Source organism: Anthonomus grandis, chromosome 2 (assembly GCF_022605725.1).
Source record: "Anthonomus grandis grandis chromosome 2, icAntGran1.3, whole genome shotgun sequence".
Lineage (NCBI taxonomy): Eukaryota > Metazoa > Arthropoda > Insecta > Coleoptera > Curculionidae > Anthonomus > Anthonomus grandis.
In genome coordinates this window covers 37568715-37587279 of record NC_065547.1, presented here as the reverse complement: position 1 = coordinate 37587279, position 18565 = coordinate 37568715, and the positions used below count along the sequence as shown (strand labels likewise).

The 18565-nt window shown below is 32.5% G+C and overlaps 1 protein-coding gene across 3 annotated transcripts in view; it reads right to left on the bottom strand.

Annotated features, from left to right (window-relative positions):
* Window positions 1–18565, bottom strand: part of LOC126750271 (probable cytochrome P450 303a1) — a 35877-nt gene that overhangs the window by 1712 nt on the left and 15600 nt on the right. The window contains exons 1-8 of one of the 3 annotated variants that reach the window (XM_050459839.1): window positions 18220–18364; window positions 5891–6104; window positions 5551–5839; window positions 5330–5498; window positions 5092–5276; window positions 4843–5035; window positions 4670–4787; window positions 4459–4610 (exon numbers count right to left, since the gene is read on the bottom strand). In XM_050459839.1, coding sequence (XP_050315796.1) covers window positions 4459–4610; window positions 4670–4787; window positions 4843–5035; window positions 5092–5276; window positions 5330–5498; window positions 5551–5839; window positions 5891–6103 — 1319 coding nt within the window. In that variant the 5' untranslated portion in view covers window position 6104; window positions 18220–18364. Of the gene's footprint in view, window positions 1–4458; window positions 4611–4669; window positions 4788–4842; window positions 5036–5091; window positions 5277–5329; window positions 5499–5550; window positions 5840–5890; window positions 6105–18219; window positions 18365–18565 lie in introns of those variants that run through there. The other 2 variants (XM_050459838.1, XM_050459840.1) reach the window with 2 other exon arrangements.

Here is an 18565-nt window from a genome sequence, read left to right as displayed (position 1 = left end):
CCAAAAATAAAAAAAAATTGAAGGTTAAAGTAAAAAAACGGGGAAAATCTAATAAAAAAACGAAAAAATATATTACTCCTTAAATTTGAGGAAAAACAAAAAAATACTATGCGTTTTAAATAGCCAGTAACCTCACCTATTCACCATTTCCGTTTGGCTACTCACCTTTCAAACACCTTGTATATTTAAGAGTAAACATGTCGTATTCCATAAATTGGGATTATTTTGGTACCCTCAAACTACTTTCGCAGGTTGCTATGTTTTGATACTTATATATTCTTTTTTGTTCATAGGTGTACATTAGGTAAAAATGCCAAGACATTATAAGAAAAAAAAGTGGGGGAGTGTTACCAATTGTTCAACCAGTACATATATTTAACAGCCGATTTACAAAAGACACTTATTAGGGGCGGTATTAAGCAAAGACAAAAAAATCATGTAAACATTGCAACTCTGTAGTGTACTGAAAAGTCTTCAGGCCCTTCCTAATTCACAAAAAAACAAATTTTTTTAAAAATTTCTCTAGGAATCTTTCAAAATAAGTTGAGAGCACCCACTAACGGCGTTCAGGTCACCCAACCATGATTATACCCGTGAAGGAGGACTTTTTGAAAAAGACATTGAGTTGTTTGATGGAGTTTTCCCTTTACAAAAGCGGATATAGGGCAAATGTTGCATATTTAGAAAAAAAGGACCTATTATAAAAGGATTCAAAAACGACGTTCCATGTAGTGATTTTCAAGAACAATTTATTATCAGAAACAACCTGAATATTCGTTTAGCCACTAATATTAAACGAACACGTGCAGCTAAACAATTGGCCAATACTATTAATGAGTTCTTTGAGAATATTAAAAACGTTGTAGTGAATACAGATCGTAGACTGGTTTTTAACTAAGATGAGACCAACGTTCAGGATCATTCTGTAGCTAAGAAGGTAGTGGTCACTAAGGAAACAAAAGGCGTCGAACAGGTTCAGTAACATTTGAAAGCAGCGGCTAGTATCAGGTGAACTTTTTCCGCCAATGGATGTTTACAAGGTTTATGCAAATACATCTAGTGAATGGTTTTTCGTTATTCTGCTGCCTAATTAAAGATATGAATACTTTTAAGAAGAAAGTCATAATCGGAGATAACGTATCCTTCTATTTCTCTCCTTCGGTAATCCAGGCATGCGAGCAGAACAACATTTACATGACACCTTTATCCCCAAATAGTACACATATGATGCAACTATTAGATGTTGCAGTTTTCGCAACAATGAAAACAAAATGACGGGTAATATCGGACAAATGGAGAAGTGAAACTAAGTCCAGCACCTCAATTCCTATTATAATAAGGATTGCGGCGCTAGCAAAGAATATCTTTTCACATTGTTACCAGACTAGTTGCTGTGGATCAAAATGTGAGCAACAACCTTAAATCAGTTCTTATAGCTACAGGGCTTGATCCATATGATCCTTCAGAAGTCTTAAAAAGTATACCGAGGGCTCCTTCATAAAATGCTGAAGAAACAATGAATCTAAGGCTAATTGATATCGTTCAGGACTTTTACGCGGTTCTAGTGAAGAAAAATATTAGAAAGCAGGGCAAGAAAGAAGAACTTGGAAAACCGCTTCGAGCCGAGGAACCAAATACTGAAAACTTGCCTAGCCAAGCATTGTATTCCAGGCAGCAAACAAAAAGAAAAACTAAAACTAAAAAAGATTATGGCAATTTGCTTTAAAAAATGGTTTAAGACTACTCCTTGGTCTGCCACTACCTTTCGTGGATTCGGTGCTGCATGCTATGAAGAAAATGTAGATCCACTTTACGTCTCCATAGATTTGTTGATTTTGATTCCGACAACAGTGTGAAGGATAAGGACTTGTATTTCAAACCAATTTATTTCTTTGTTTTTTGAATAATACATATTAATTTGCCGATATAGTTTGTGTGACTAATGAACTTTTTTGAAAAAAAAAGCAAAAGATTTTTTTGCTGCCAAAGTAACCACAATAATTAAGCCTGCTTTGGCATCACAAAAAAAATACCCCATTGATAAAAATAATCCTTAGGTGACTTACTCCAATTTGTACATAAGACACGGTGGAAATGCAAAACATTAAGATTTGTATTTATGTTTGTGAGTTATATAATGGGTCCAGACGTGCCAAAGTTCATTTCTTACTGTTTATGTTTCTTTTTTTATGTTCTTAGTTTTTTTTCAATAGTCTATTACCAAGGATTTTAAGTAAAATCTATATTGTTGTGACTTATATTGCATTTATAATGTTAAATGAAGATAAATGCTTAGCTACTTGCTCGGTTGATTTTAATAATAACTGGATTCCTTTGCTAAAAAAAGAGGTAGAACAGGGTATTCTCAAAATTAATTAATGATTTAAAATATTTGATATTCATATATTTTCTATCATTAATTTATATTAAGATCACACACCTTTTAATTTTAAAGAAGTAACCTTTGAATTTTTTGTTATCTTGCAAAATAATTTTTCAAACTATTAATAAACCGTGAAATCATATAAAAAAGTATTTTAAAGTATTTTCTAATTAGGAAGGAGTTTTGATGGTATTATATAGCTGAAGATTTACAAGATAAGCATATTTTGTTTATATTTTTAATTTAATTTAATTTAATTTTACTTTAATTACCTTGATATAACTACCGAAACGTTGGTTCAAATTAGGTATTTTTTAAAAAGTAGGTCTTCTCGTTGTTTTTATCGTTTTTTAATTTTAATATTCCTAACAAAGTTAGAAAGGATATTGAAAAGAAGAAACGAGCTCAGAGATTAATAAATTAAACCTCAGATCCTAGGTAGGTATATAAAAAATCTTTTATACCTCAAGTAAATTATTGTATTTAAAACTTATTGACTTAAATTAAATTAAGTATATCGAACGGTATTATTACAGATTTGAGTTCATATTTCTTTTAAATACGTGAATAAGTCTATTTTCTTCTTCTTTTCAATTTTTGCAAGTGACGTAATACCCAATAAAATAAGTAACTCATTATGGACTTTAAGCCAATTTTTTAATTAACTTATTCCACTTTGATGAATTCAACTTTTCTACAACCATTTCAACTTTTTTTTCCATTTATTATTATTATATTTATTATATTCCTTAGTTTACAGTTGTTTTTTAAATACTCTTTTTACTTATCCCAAAATCATTTAAGTGCCTTATATATATATCACTACCATAGAGCTGATTTTGAATATAATTTTTGAGGTTGTTTACTCGAATTATAACCACCCAACTGGAAAATAAACTTGATTTCTATCAACCTGTGGAACAGGCAGGCTTTCGTCGTGGATTTCAAGTGAATGACCGCCTAGAAATAGTCAAAATACACCTAGAAGAAATAATAGAATAAAACAGAGCTTTTGTAATACCATTTATGGAATTCTACAAAGCCTGCGATATAATAGAGCTAAATGATTTGTAAAATGCAATTACAAAAACTCATCTACAATATTTAGAAAAATGCAACATTGACGATAAAACTACATGAAAATACCAACCTCAAAACATCGAACGTTCGGCAAGGCGACACGATGTCAAAACTGTTTGTTACAGTCCAGGAGAGTGCAGTAAAACAATACTGGACTGGAGTCGAAGAAGTATAATCTAGATGGCAAGAACCTAAGCAACTTATATTTTGCAGATGATATAGTGCTATTCGCGGCTAATCTAGAAGAATATTAAATGAACTGATGTAGTAGAACCTGCAAGAGGTGTGTGGAAAAGCGAAGCTTAATATCAGTATGTCAAAAACAACATTCATGACAAACCTTGTCCCAGTTGTGGCTTGAAGCTGAAATTCAAATGGTAGATAGATATGTGTCTCGTTGGCCATAAGGTCAGGATCTAAAGGGATAACCAGATATGCGAACTAAAGAGAAGGTTCAAGCTCTCATGAACTCCTTTTGGAAGACATTTTCAAGAGTAACATTCTCGTCAATCTAAAAAGGATATCGCTCAGAAACCCTAACATTAACAACATCAACGGCTACGAAACTTAGAGTTACACAGAAGATAATGGAAAAATCCACATGCTTGTTGTGACCTTGAGGGACCACATAAATAATGAAGATTTGCGTAAAATAACCGGTGTCAGCGATGACGTTGAAACTATAGCGAAATTTAGATAAAACTGGGCTAATCGAAGAGAAAAGAGGCTTCTCGAGTGGAAACCTATACGGAGAAGCAAGGTAGAAGAAGACCACCTACGCGTTGGTAGGATAATATTAAGAAGATCCACAGGAACTGGATATTAAAAGCACAAAATTGATTAGAATGAAAAATGATCGGGAAGGCCTATGTTCAGCAATGGAAACAAATGATAGTGATAATGACGTTGTTTCAAATGAGATTCTGGCCTACAAAACTTACACTATTAAAGTAGACATTCGGTACATATAATTGTTTAACGGAAAAACGCCTTACCGCCTTTTGCCCAGTCCAAATGGCACCAAATTTTCTGGTATCACTACTTTGCCATCCTTCAAATATCTCTCTGGAATAAACTGTTCTGGATTATCGAATCCAGAGTGCGGTCCCATCATGCATCCATATAAATTGGCTGTCACCAAAATATCCTTAAAATAATTTTGTCATAATATCAATTTAATCTATTTTATAAAATATGCATGAATACTTTTGGTATCAAATATCCACCCAAATACGTATCCTTTACGGCTCTGTGTGGAACAGCGAAAGCCCTGCATCCAAACATTCGAAGCGCTTCCAAGACTATGGCTTCCATATATGGCATCCTATCAAATGGAAAATTAATTAATAAGAGTGAAAGCAATTTCAAGAAAACTTTACTTGGATCTATCATTTAAACACGGTGCCCTATTTCCCAACACAGCATCAATCTCATCCTGAGCCTTCTTCTGGACTCTCGGATTTAATATTAAATAAAGAAAACAAAAACTCATGGTGTTATTGGTAGTTTCTGAGCCTGCCATGAACATATCCATGCAAATTGCCAGCAATTGTTCTTCTGAGAAAGAACTACCTGAAAAATATCTTAAATTATTGGGTCATAAAGACTGCATGACAGAATATTTCAACCATGTTCTGGAGACTGCAGCATGTTTAAATAAACATCCATAAGGTCTCTAGGTTCCTTTGGATTATGCGTCTTCTTATGATGCTCCAATTCGTTCCTTAAAAATTCCCATATCTGAATATGAGTATCCATATAGCACTTGTATCCAGACATTTGAGGAGCGATGTATTTTAGGACAGGAAAATGACTTCAAAAAAATATGTGATTGCTAAAATGTAAAAACATCTAGAATAGACATACCTAAAGGACGCTCCTACCATATGAATAGTTTTAAATAAATCAGCTAAAATTGACTGTAAAGTTATCATTTTTTGGTCTTCAGGGGAATATCTTACTCCAGCCATCATCTTCCAAAGGGTGTTAAGGACGCTCACACTAAAGAGGGATTCCATATTAAATACACAAGATCCTAAAACCAAATATAATAAAAAAAAGGAAATAAAACTCAAGCGTGTGTATACCTCTTCCATTTTCTAAAGCCTTATTGATAAAAACTATTAAGTGTGAAACCTCTTCTTCTACCAGTAAAGACATATTTCTAGTACCAAACCCAAACTCTCTAAGTTGTCTCACTAAAAACCTCCTTTGCTCCTGCCAAAATTCATTGTCTGTCAATATGATACCTCTTCTCTTATTCCAGGTTCTCATCTCAAAAAATGACCCTGTAGGCCTTCCCAGGAAATCCTCAGATACAGACATTTCTTTAATTTCTTGTGGACCACACACTACTATAAGTGGGTCTTTGCCTATCTAAAAAGAATATCATTGAACCTTTTCACAAGGTTTCCATGACACTATTACCTTTAATCCAAGAATGGGCCCATATTTTAAACTAAGCTCAGCAGTGGCTTCAAAAAGCGAGCCAAGTCTACTTCTAGCTTCTTGTACTTGTAAGGCGCTGCCTATAAGAGGTAACCATTTGGGACCAGGTGGGAATTTTTTGGGTTTCCTGGTGTCTAGGTATGCTAGGAGTCCCAGAATTACTGCTATCAGTAATGCAGCTAACCCCAACATTCTAAAATAGCATGAAAGATGAGGTATACAAGATTTTAAATGGTTGCAATCTTTAAAAACTAGGAAAAAGGGACTAAGTAAAAGTTTCCCGAATAAAAAAGCATATAGAATAGCATATAGCGAACATTGTTAATTGTTTATGGAAGAGAACTTCTTAACTTATGGATCAGTTAGATGAAGATTTACGAATATTTTTGGATGTAAAATCGTTAGTGAGGCAAAGAAGAAATTAATATTAAGGATTTTAATAAGATTCAGGACAATAACGTAAAGATTTTACCATATTTTAGAAGGTATGGTTAATCAAGCCCTAAAAATGTAAGAAGTATAATTTCTTATTAGTTGAACCGTAGTACATGCTCAATCAAGACTCTCGAAAAAGTATCTTCTTCATTTACTCTCGATTGATCAAAAGAATAAACAATAAGCAAAATAGTTGGCAGTTTGTTAAAATAGTTTCGGAGTATAGTAAGGCGAAGAAATTAGGTACAGAGCAGATAGGACAGAAAAAAGTCTGCCTGGTATAGTAGGACTATGATATTGATTCAAAAGTAACAAAAAAGTTTTCTTTTGATTTCTAGTTTAGGCTTTATTATCGTTCCAAGCAATGTTACAATGTTAAAAGATGATGTAAAATATTTGTGTAATGTTTTGGGAGATATGTTTGTTTATCTGTGGTGAGAGATTTATGAAGTAATAAAGAAATAAATAAAACTAGAGATGGCATATATAAAGAAGGATGCGTAGGATAAAAAAAATACCAAGAAGAAATTATCAATTAGGGTATGCTTAATGAAGTTTGAGATTTCTTTTAAACTTAAGCCGTTAGAAACATTTATCACGTACGAGGGCAAACAAAGAAAATTCAGGATAAAACCTTAGTATTATCTAATATTTACGAATACAATTAAATGGTAAACGAATAGTAGAAGGTTAAACAAATAAAAAAAAATAGAGAAAACAGAGATAGACTATCATTCAACATTTTTCAAGACGATGAGACATATAAAACACATGTTTTGTCATCAAAATCACAGTTTTAATCCACTTAGTAAAATTGTGGAATAATATATTTTTTTAAATTTCCAAATAGCTAAGAGAAAAAATTAAATTTTTTAGTAATACGTTAACCCCTTCAGACCCGGTATACATGGGTATGTACACTAACTTTATTGATTATTTTTTTAATCAACCCGCAAGCATTCATAGTTTATACCAATTGTACTTCTTTATGTACATATTTACCACGCAAAAACCATTTTCTAGTGCCATCTATGAGACAAAATGTAAAGTAGTAAACAAAAACATGACCTAGTTTTATTGCGCATTATCGATTCAAGGTAAGCTCTGTGGTTTATGTTGAATTTTGTATTTTTTTTGAAAAAAAATGAGTGTGAAAAGTTTGTAGAGGTTCATAAAGTTCATATTACTATTTTATATAAAATACTATTTTTCTATGATTATTATTGTCTAAAAGTTTATGTACACCTGTATGTACAAGCGGTCTTTATTGGTATAAAGACTTGTCCATGTAGATGGACAAGTACCATATACATGGTATGAAGTGTTGTAAGTGGTAAATTGTATTTTCTTTTAGATATTAGTAAGCTAATTTTAAAAATGAGTGCATATAAAAAGAAGTATAGTCTTGAAAACCCAGAAGATATACAAGAACTTATCGACTTAGTTGAAAATGGCGATTTTGAATGAAAGTTGAAAATGAAGACGATATTTTAGAAAGCCTGACCGTCCCCGGTGAACCAAGAGTAGGACCTGATACTCTGACAAAGATGGATGAGCAACTTCAGGAAAGAAACGGAAACCAACACGGTGCCGATGACTCCAGCAGTGATGACGAATCTTTATCAGTAGTAGCAGCTAAGATAAAGAAAAATAAAAGTAAGGTTACTTAGAAAAAAATTAAATTTGAAACAATAAGACAAGAATGGAATCAAGACCAAGACATTAGTAATATAGACCCAATTGAGCCTGCATACCCTATTGAATATTTTTTGAGGTATATTCCGGAAAAGCTATTTGAGGAAATGTCAATGTATACAAATATTTATGCATTGCAAAATAACGTTAAAAACTTTAGACCAGCAACCGAATCTGAAATAAAAGTTTTAATAGCTCTTCATATCATGATTGGATGCCTGAATAAATTTCCTCGAATTAGAATGTATTGGGATCGTACCCTAAGAATTTATGCTTTTTTGGAAAACATGTCAAGGGATAGCTTTTTTCAGTTACGCAGCTGTCTTCATTTCGTAAATAATTTGGAAAAGCTAACTGAATCAAAAGATAGACTCTTTAAAGTTAGGCCAATTATAGAATCTGTCAGAAAAAGATGTTTGCAATTAAACCTCGAACGTCAACTTTGTGTTGATTAGCAAATGATTCCTTTCACTGGATCTATAAACATAAAACAGTATATAAAAGGCAAACCATGTCCATGGGGAATAAAGGTCTTCGTGTTATGTGGAAAAAGTGGACAAGCTTATGACTTTGTGTTTTATCAAGGAAAGACAACTGGTTTAAATGAAGACAATCTTCAAAAATTTGGACAGGGAGCTAGTGTAATTCTTTACTTTGCAAACAGGATTTCTCAACCAGACCATCAATTGTTTTTTGATAACTTCTTCAATTCCTATTTGCTTCTTGTTGAGTTAAAAAAGAAAGAGATACTTGCTGCTGGGACTATAAGAATAAACAGATTTTTTCAGCCTTCCGTTATGAGCGATAGAGATATGAAAAAAGAAGCAAGAGGATTTTGAAGAAGTTGTTAGCGAGGATGGCGTAGTTGTCGTAAAATGGTTAGATAATAGAACTGTTTGTCTGGCATCGAATTGCGTAGGTAAAGGTTTAGAAGATCAAGCAAAGCGGTGGGATAAAACAAACTCACAATATGTACAAATTAGCAGGCCAGAAGTGGTAAAAAAATATAATCACAGCATGGGAGGAGTCGATCTTTTAGATAAACTTATTAAATAAGTTTATACAGAATATTCATCAGATCAAAAAATTGGACACTGCGAGTTACGATGCATATGATTGACTTTGCTTTGGTTAACAGCTGGCTGGAATATAAAAAAGACTGCCAACCTTGTAATGTTCCAAAAAAAAGTTATGGACTTAATCGATTTCAGGATGACGATTGCTGAAAGTCTAATAAAAATGGGTCAGAGGGTTCCCTCAAATAAACGGGGTCGACCATCATCATCCTTTAGTGCTACCCCACCCGCGTCTCCTCATCCAGTAAGAAGAAAAGTGGAAACTCGCCCACTCGTTGAAGTTCAGTTGGATAGGGTAGATCATGACATGCCCCAATTTGATGATAAAAAAGAAGCTACTAGATGCAAGGTGACTGGATGTAAAGGAAGGTCACATGTATTTTGTGACAAGTGTCGTGTGCATTTGTGTCTTATTAAAAATCGAAACTGCTTTTTAACTTTCCACCGTTCTTCCAAATAGGATTATATCATTTTCTTCCTTTTATGCCTAAATAAAAAATATGTATTTGCTTAACTTTTTTTTTAATTTCGTACCTTATGTACATGGGTATGTACAATCAAACAAATATACAAAAAAATAAAAAAAAATCAAAAAAATTATATAAATGAATTCAGATAGTGTCATATTAGCTAAATCTTCGAAAAAAATATTTTTTTTGCAATTAAAAAAAAAGTCGGGTCTGAAGGGGTTAAAATGATTATTCAAACTTATATATCCTTTGATAAAAATGATATAAAATAACCGGTATCTTCGCACTCTTAAAGGTCTCGCCTAGTTTATTCTCAAGTTTAAAAGACTTCCGCGTAAACAACTTTCGCTTAATTATGACCTATTACATAACTTTGGATATACAATATATATGTTAGATATTTAGTATTTTTTCTGTATATAACCCAAGTCGTTAAAGCTAAGAAAATATTTATATATTTGTTTACGTCTCTATATGCCACTTTATCCCAAGAAGTTTTAATTCATTCATTTCTAGTATATTCTGTAATTTTGTTTATGGAAAGTATTTTAGTTCATTTCAATAGCAAGATTTTTTACCTCAGCCTCAAATATTAATGACTTTCCCAACGGGTAATTACAGAAAATTGATTTAATTGTTCTGTTGTATGTATATAGTATTTTTATATTGTTTTCTTCTTTTGTCTCATAGGTTCAGTTAAGTTCAAGTGTTTGAATTCACCACATGTACTCAATTTCAATGGCCAGTGCTTGGTATTTTGCTTTCTTCATTTGAATGTATGCAAAAGTCAGTAGTAATGCATTTTTTTATGTTTTATGTATAATTATCATATAACGTTTATTCTGAGGTACCTCCCGATCGATGTGTATTGTGGTATTTCAGTGTATGTGGTATAAGTGTTTTCCAGTAAGAAGTGATTGTGATTCGTACTTATGCGTAAAGGTTTCGTTGCATACCTGGTTTGTTTTCTCAATACTTTTCCCATTTTAATATATCGGCCTATGTACGCTGTAGGTGCTATACTAGTGTAAGCTAAAATAAGATATGAGATCGACTCTTATTCTCAATGGTACAAATGACATAATTTTGCTTTATTTGGTTGTGGGTACCACTTAGTGCTATCATTGCACCTTCCGTTTAAAAAAAAAGGTAGCCACTCGTCAGGTTTGCAGATTTGCCCATTGCAAGCATTTACGTCGACGACATCTTGATGCAAACTTGCAAAATAAGCATCAATGCGTTTGCTTTTCCATTACATTTTAAGCGTTTCATGGTAGTTTTATTAGAGGAGAAGGTGGCTACAATGTTCAAGGCACAGTATCTGGCATCAGCGTCACAAGAGGCTTCTAACTATTTAGATATTTTAGCATTTTCTTTTTTAAAGATTTCAAGCTTCAGAAGTCCTTGTCCTCGATCACCTTGATGATTCTTCTCTTATATGATAGCGAGATCACCTTGATAGCGAGATACATCCTTTCTATTACTAAATTTGTATGGAGCATTCGATATTTCGTAAGCGTTGTTCTTAACTGGCAATCGAGAGTCAGTAAGTCCGGTGGTGAAAAATTAAGTACTTCAAATAAGAGTTAATACAGGAAATTGAGAGCTTGCGGAAAAATTTAAACCAATTGACGCGCACCTTAGGTCAATTAGCTAAAGAAAAATCTATGTATCTAAGTTGCTAAAAAAATGATTGCTTGCCAGACAGATCAGACAGAAAACCGAGGCTCAGAGGTTCTTACAACACCTAATATCAACTCATTCAATAAAGATGAATGGCATTATGTGGTTGTGTCAAATATCCCACCTCAGTTCACCGGAAATCAGCTTGCGCACTTTGTCAAGGAAAACCTGGGATCCACGGATTTTACCAGATGCTTCCCAATGCTAAAAAACAAAGAAAATGCACATTCCGACTTCAAAATTGGTGTGGTTACTTAAAGCGGCTGAAGGATATAGCATGTGGCCTCTAGGCACTTTCATCTCCAATTCATGTTTATCATCCTTAAAAACACCAGCAAAGATAATTAATACATCTTCAGGCTTACCACCTTGTAAGACTTTCGCCACAGATAGTCATAACCTCTCGCAACGGTCGGATCCAGCAACACCAGACACTTTACCCAGGAAAGTTAAATCTTTGAAGATTGGTTCAGACAAGAAGGCGATAGCTACTTCGAAGTCCCTAGCGACTCAATTGGAGGCTGATTTTATCATTGATAGAGATGGGGAGATGAATAAAACATCAAATGTAGACCCGATGACTCCACCATTAGTGAGACTGTCAAGAGACTCGGATGCGGCAGATGGTGGTTATTTACTGGCTAGGCTAAGGGATCCCTCAATTTTAAAACCCCTAAGGCTATTTGCATATCTGCATGATTAGCCCTCCAGTGTATGTTTCAAAGGACACACCAATACCAGCATCCGATTGGCACTTGCCTCAGAGGGACTTCCTGGTGGGACGCCTTGCGGAAGCTCTACTTTCGCTACCATGATGTCTATGGTAATGGCCCAGCTGAAGTAGAAGCAGATCTGTCAGCCTTTGGATCCTTTTTCTCATCAGAGAAATTGCTACGCCTCCAAAGGATTAGAGAAAGCCAGAGCAATTACTATTCTAGTGGGTCTCCCACTAAGAATAAAAATTTTTAGGGAGTTTGACGCAAGAAGAGGATCAAGCACCCTCTAAAATACTGGACAATGGCAAGCTTAGTATTTTCTCTCTAAATATTCAGTCTCTAAGGCACAAAACTGACTATCTATTTCATTTGTTAGAAGAGCTTCATTTTCCTGATATCGTTGCCATATCTGAACATTGGTTAAATATCGATGAGCCCGTTTTTATTAACAATTACTCTATAGTGGCCATATTTAATAGAACAAATGTATCTCATGGAGGTACTTTGATACTGTCTAAAAGCAACGACTTTTCAGTAGTAACCAAGTTCGATAATTTAATAACTGAAAAACTATTTGAATTCTCCATTAACTATAGTAATAAATATGATCTTCATATAATTTGTATATATAGAAAACCTGACTGGGATGTAAATATATTCTTTCAAAAATTACTAAGCTTGCTTGAGTCTCTGCCTTTAAACAGCAAAATCTTTTTATGTGGCGACCTAAATATTGATTTTTCCAGTGTGTGTGCGGCTCAAGAATCTCTCCAGTCCAGTTTTGATTCTTTTGGCTTAATCATGCACATTAAATCACCAAGCAGAATAACTAAAATCAGCTCGAGTACAATAGACTATGTCGTATCTTCCTTTGATCTGGATTTCGTTGACTGTACTGTCCTAAACTCAGGCTTTTCAGATCATGAAGCAATGTTAACAAAGTTTTCCATAATATCAAAAACTAAAAATGTTCCCCGCAAATTAGGCCGTATTTTCTCAGATCGAAATTTTCTAAATTTTAAGCACCTGTGTCTAACAACTGACTGGAATGTCCACTCTTCTGATGTTGATTCAGAATTCTCTAGATTTATAAAAACGCTATCTAATCTGTCTCACAAATCATTTCCTTTAAGGCCTCTCAAACTGAAAAAGCATAAACCTTGGTCTACCCAAGGCTTACGTACATCTGCTAAGAACATGCGTTCATTATTCAATCTTGGAAAATTCTCGGACAGCGCTTTCTTTCATGACTATGTAAGACTATATAAAAAAGTTTATCAAAGGACTCTAAAAGCGGCAAAAGACATTTACTATGACAGGAGACTGGCAAAGTTTGGTAATGTCGCTAAAGAATCATGGTCGATTGTTAATAATCTGAGAAATAAACCCTCTAGGTCCAATACTATCTATACCTCTCCTGAGAACCTCAACGATTATTTTGTAAATGTAGCGAAGAATCTAATAAGTACCATAGCTCTTACCCACGATCCACTTTCTTATCTTTCTAGTGCAGATGAGAATTTACACAGTTTTTTCTTTACGCCAATAGTATTACCTGAGCTTCGCAGTACGATTAGGGAAATCAAAAATAAGAGCTCTTCTGGAACCGATGGATTCACGTTGAACATGTTTCTAAACCTGCCAAGGTGTACATTAAACCATCTTACAAATTTAATCAACTTGTCTTTTCAAAAAGGAGTTTTTTCCAACTGCCTTAAGAAGGCAATAATAATTCCTCTACATAAAGGAGGTGATAAAGATCAGTCTTCCAACTATCGCTCAATTGCTTTTCTTCCCACACTATCAAAAATTATTGAAAGATTAGTGAAAAAAAGGCTCCTATTATTTGTACTGAAATTTAAAATACTCACTCCTCAACAATTTGGATTTTTAAATAACAAATGCACAAATGATGCTATGTTTTCCCTTTTTAATAATGTATACTGTAGCTTAAACAACCAACATCCTACGGCAACAATCATCTGTGATTTTTCTAAAGCTTTTGATTGCGTATGCTATGATATCTTAATAAAAAAGTTGCAACACTACGGGTTGGGTTGGGTTGGGTTGGGTTGGGGCATACCTCTAGCCCCTCGAATGGTTTAAGTTATATCTCAATAACAGGAGTCAATAGAATGTGGAGTGCCTCAAGGTTCAGTGCCTTGACCCTATTCTGTTTCTCATATTTATCAATGATATCGCTAGTCTGAATATTAAAGGAAGAAGGTGCCTATTCGCGGATGATACTTGTTTTACCTGGAGCAATCCGGATATTGCCGAACTTCATAAAATCATATCAAGTGACTTAACTTCTATCAAAGCATGGTGCGACTCTAATCATCTTTGCCTTAACATCTCCAAAACTAAATTTTTGTCCTATAAAAATAATTTGCAATCTTTTGTACTGGATAACGCAACCATTGACGAAGCCGACTCAGTGACATTTTTGGGGCTTACTGTTGACAAGTCGTTAAAATGGGACATGCACACTATTATACACATTAACCCTTTAACAAGAAAATTAAGCTGCGCTTGTTTTGCGCTAAGATCAATTTCCAAGGAGCTTAGCCTCTCAAACTCTATAACAGTGTTTTTTTCCCTCTTTGAATCACACCTTCGTTACGCCCTTCCTTTTTGGGGTGTGTGTAGTGTCACTCAATTTGACAAAATTTTCAGACTTCAAAAGAGAGCTTTGCGTTATACACTTAGACTTAATTTTAGAACTCATTGCCAGGATTTCTTTCAAAAATTTAATATCCTAACTTTGCCGTCACTACTTATATATGAGTCCGTTTGTCTAATTCGCAAGCACGTTTCATCAAATTCAGATAGGCCATCCCATAATTATCCTCTCAGAAACGCGGAGTATGATTTATATTTGCCTACTCCACGTTCAGAATTGGTAAAAAACTCCATCACATCTTTTCCTACTTTCCGTAAGGCATTAAAATCATTCCTACTGGAGAGAGCCTTTTACTCGGTAAACGATTTTTTTAATACTTAATTTTAACTTCACACACACAGACTGATTTATTGTTTTTATATGTACTGTTTTATGTAGCTAGTAGCTATGTATGTATTTTATTTATTTATTCATACAATTATTGATTTGTATAAGTTTGTATATTTGTTTTATTTTATTTTTGTGTGTTTTGTTTGTTTTTGTGTTTTACTTTAGTTATCAGCTTTGTCTACAAATTGTTAAATTTTTTGACAATAAAGCGATGATTCATTCAGATTGTGTAATATTAGAGCGATTGTGAGAAGAGCGTTTGTTATACTTTGAAGCAAATTAAAACTTCTACTTGAAGATCCTAATTTTCATTCCATAATCTTCATTTCCTAAAAGTGTATCATCAGATGTATTCTGAATTTTACTCCTCAGATATCTTATAAACAGTATTTCATTCTTCTGAGATTCCCTACAATTCCAGTTCTGTTCATTGTATGTCTTTTTTTGTAGAAGAAATTAGCTTGCTGTTTCAGTCGACTTTTTACTAGAGACACACACGCTCATAAAGTTAATAATAGGTTCCTCCAGGCCTATTTAAAATGGATCCATTTAGTATCTACAGTATTGGCCATAATAGTTGGAACTTTTGAAAATTTATTATATTTTGTGTGCCTTTTAATTAGCATTTTATTTTCTTTTATAAAGTTGTTGTACACGAAAAACTAGTGTTAATTAATTTAAATGTTGACAAAAATTCAGCACCTGTAGTAGTTCGGAATAAAAATTTAAAAAAAGCTGGACAAAATACTTGGAACTAAATAATTTTTATTCAAAAACGATATAAAACATAACTTATTGAAACCATAATATTATAATTAATATTTGGTATGGTAACCCTTAGCATTAACTACTTCTGCCTGCCTGCATTCTTCTGGGCATTGATTCAATCAATGCCCAGAAATTATTTGTCAATTATTTGTCTGTCAATGTGAGTCCAGGCTTCAACAAGCTTATGAAATAGTTCATCAGCATTTTTGACTGTTCCAGATGCCCGAATTTTGCGATCCAGATGTTCCCATACATTTTCAATCGGGTTTAAGTCTGGACTCTGGGCCAGCCACTTTAAAACTGTGACCTTTTCTTGGTCCAACCATTCTTTTACCAATTTTGACGAATGTTTTGGATCGTTATCATGCTGGAATACAAAATTTACTGGCATAGACTCAAATGTGTAAGGCTCCATTATATTTCGCAAAATATCCCGATACATAAATCGATCCATTTTCCCCACAATTTTATGTATTGGCCCAGTACCATACTAAGAAAAGCATCCCCATACTATCTCATTACCACCTTCATGTTTAACCGTAGGTCGGATAAAATTTTTCTTGAGTCTTTCACCTTTCGGTCGTCTTACATGAAGTATTCCATCACTGGAAAACAGATTGAACTTAGATTCGTCACTGAATGAAATTTTTTCAATCTTGTACAGTCCAGTTAAGATGATCCATTGCAAATTGTAGGCGTAACTTGACATTTTTCTTCTGCAGCAAAGGTTTTTTAGCAGGTCTGTAGCTGTTAATTCCACCAGAACACAATCGCCTTCTTACCGTTCTTGTAGAGATATTAGAAGGCTCACCTTCATTTAATTTTTGTAAAATTTTGGAGGATGACAAAAATGGGTCATTCTGGGAAATATTTAAAATTCGCCTATCTACACGGGCAGTCGTGGCTTTAGGTCTTCCAGTGCTTTTACCTGGTACCACATTTACAAATATACGATATTTCTTAATTATCCGTGACAAGGTGTTCTTAGGAACGTTGTTAGTCTTTGAGCAATATTACGCTGCCTAACACCCTGATTGTAAAAATCTAAAATTCTTTGGCGAATGTCGCTGGAATAGGCATTGCCTTTTCCCATCGTAACACAAAATAAAATAAATATAAAGAACCCACTTGCATACTGGTGTGTCAAAGACTGCCTGTAAAATATATCTTTTATAAAAATTACCAAGCATTATGTCCAACACAAAAATTTAAAGTATTTCTTATTGTCTGAAACAAGATAAGGTTGAAATTCTGGTATGCTTTTTTGTTTACTTATAAATATGTTTATTGATTGGATGTACAAAAATAAAATATAAATTTAAAACATTGGAAAAATTTTAAATTTTTAAAAGTTTCAACTTTTATGGCCAATATTGTATATACTTTTAATTTATTTGTATTGTTTATTTGTATGATCTTGTATTCTTTGTATTATTTGTATGATTCTATCTTTCCATATCTTTAAGTATTTAAATTTAAGACTTTTTTATCAATGTTTCAGGAATTTACTTTATGAATATTTTTTTCATTTAAGAACAATATAATATAAATATATGCAACTTAAAAAAATATATAACGTTACTAAATTAAATTTAGTAGAAGAAAAATTAAACATATCATGAAATATCTTTAAAAATTCTGAACCGTACATTTAAAAAAAAAGAATTTAGAGAGATTCGTTTATTGTCATTCTAAATTTTGAACTATTTAATGATTTCAACATAGATATTAATATCAATTTCTTTAAAAACGATCCAATTAAAACATGTATAAAAATAGGTTTATTTTATTTGTCATCAAAATTTAATTAAAAAAAACCTTTATCGACAAAAATTAAAATTGTTTTTTTTTTATCAAAAATTATTAGAGGTATAAAAAAAAATTTTTACTAAAATCAAGAAAACTTTCTAAAAGTCCAAATAAAATATTTAGTTTAATAATCCCAAAAAAAATTATCGTGATAACAAAATATAAATTTTTATTTTATTTATTTTAAAAAGAAACCGTATTTTTTTTCAAACAAATAAATCGAATAATAAAATTTAAGATTATATACCTTACTTAAAAATAATTTTAAATTTTTAATAATTTATTTTTCTATTTGAATCGTAAAAAATTAAGAATTAGTTTTTTTATTAATATTCATAATATTAACTACATTAAAAATATTTCTATTTATCTTATATTTAAAAAAATATCTGAAAACAAAAACTATAAATTAAAAAACCTACGAATTGACTTTTTCATATATTACTTATTTGTATACTTTCAGGTACTACAAAATAATATATACAAATATTAAGTATATTTACAACTTCACTTAAATTAAACCAAAGAATATTAAATATTGGTTTATTAATAACTTATTATAGAAATAATCCCTGTATTTGTAAAAATGTTTACATAAATGACCAAATTTTATATAAAAATAGTTATATAATCTGCAACTTACCTTAGATCACAGGCACTATAATTAACGATTATGACTTAGACGTGGTCTTAAAACGACTAAATTCAGATAAATTTCACTTTTATATCACAGGCATTTGTCGCTTTCTCTCCTGCTGCACTGGTAGATGCCGCATTATATTTTATTCGGCAATTTTGCTACATTAATATGTAAATTTTTTTTAATTAAATGCATCATTTATATTCCTTTTTATAAATAATAATATAATATTAAAAAAGAAACACGTTTTTTACTGCTGATTAAATGTCAAGGGCTGACTGATCATAGGCAATTAGAAAATATTTTTTGGCTCATATACACAATATAAACCATATTTAGTTATTATTAA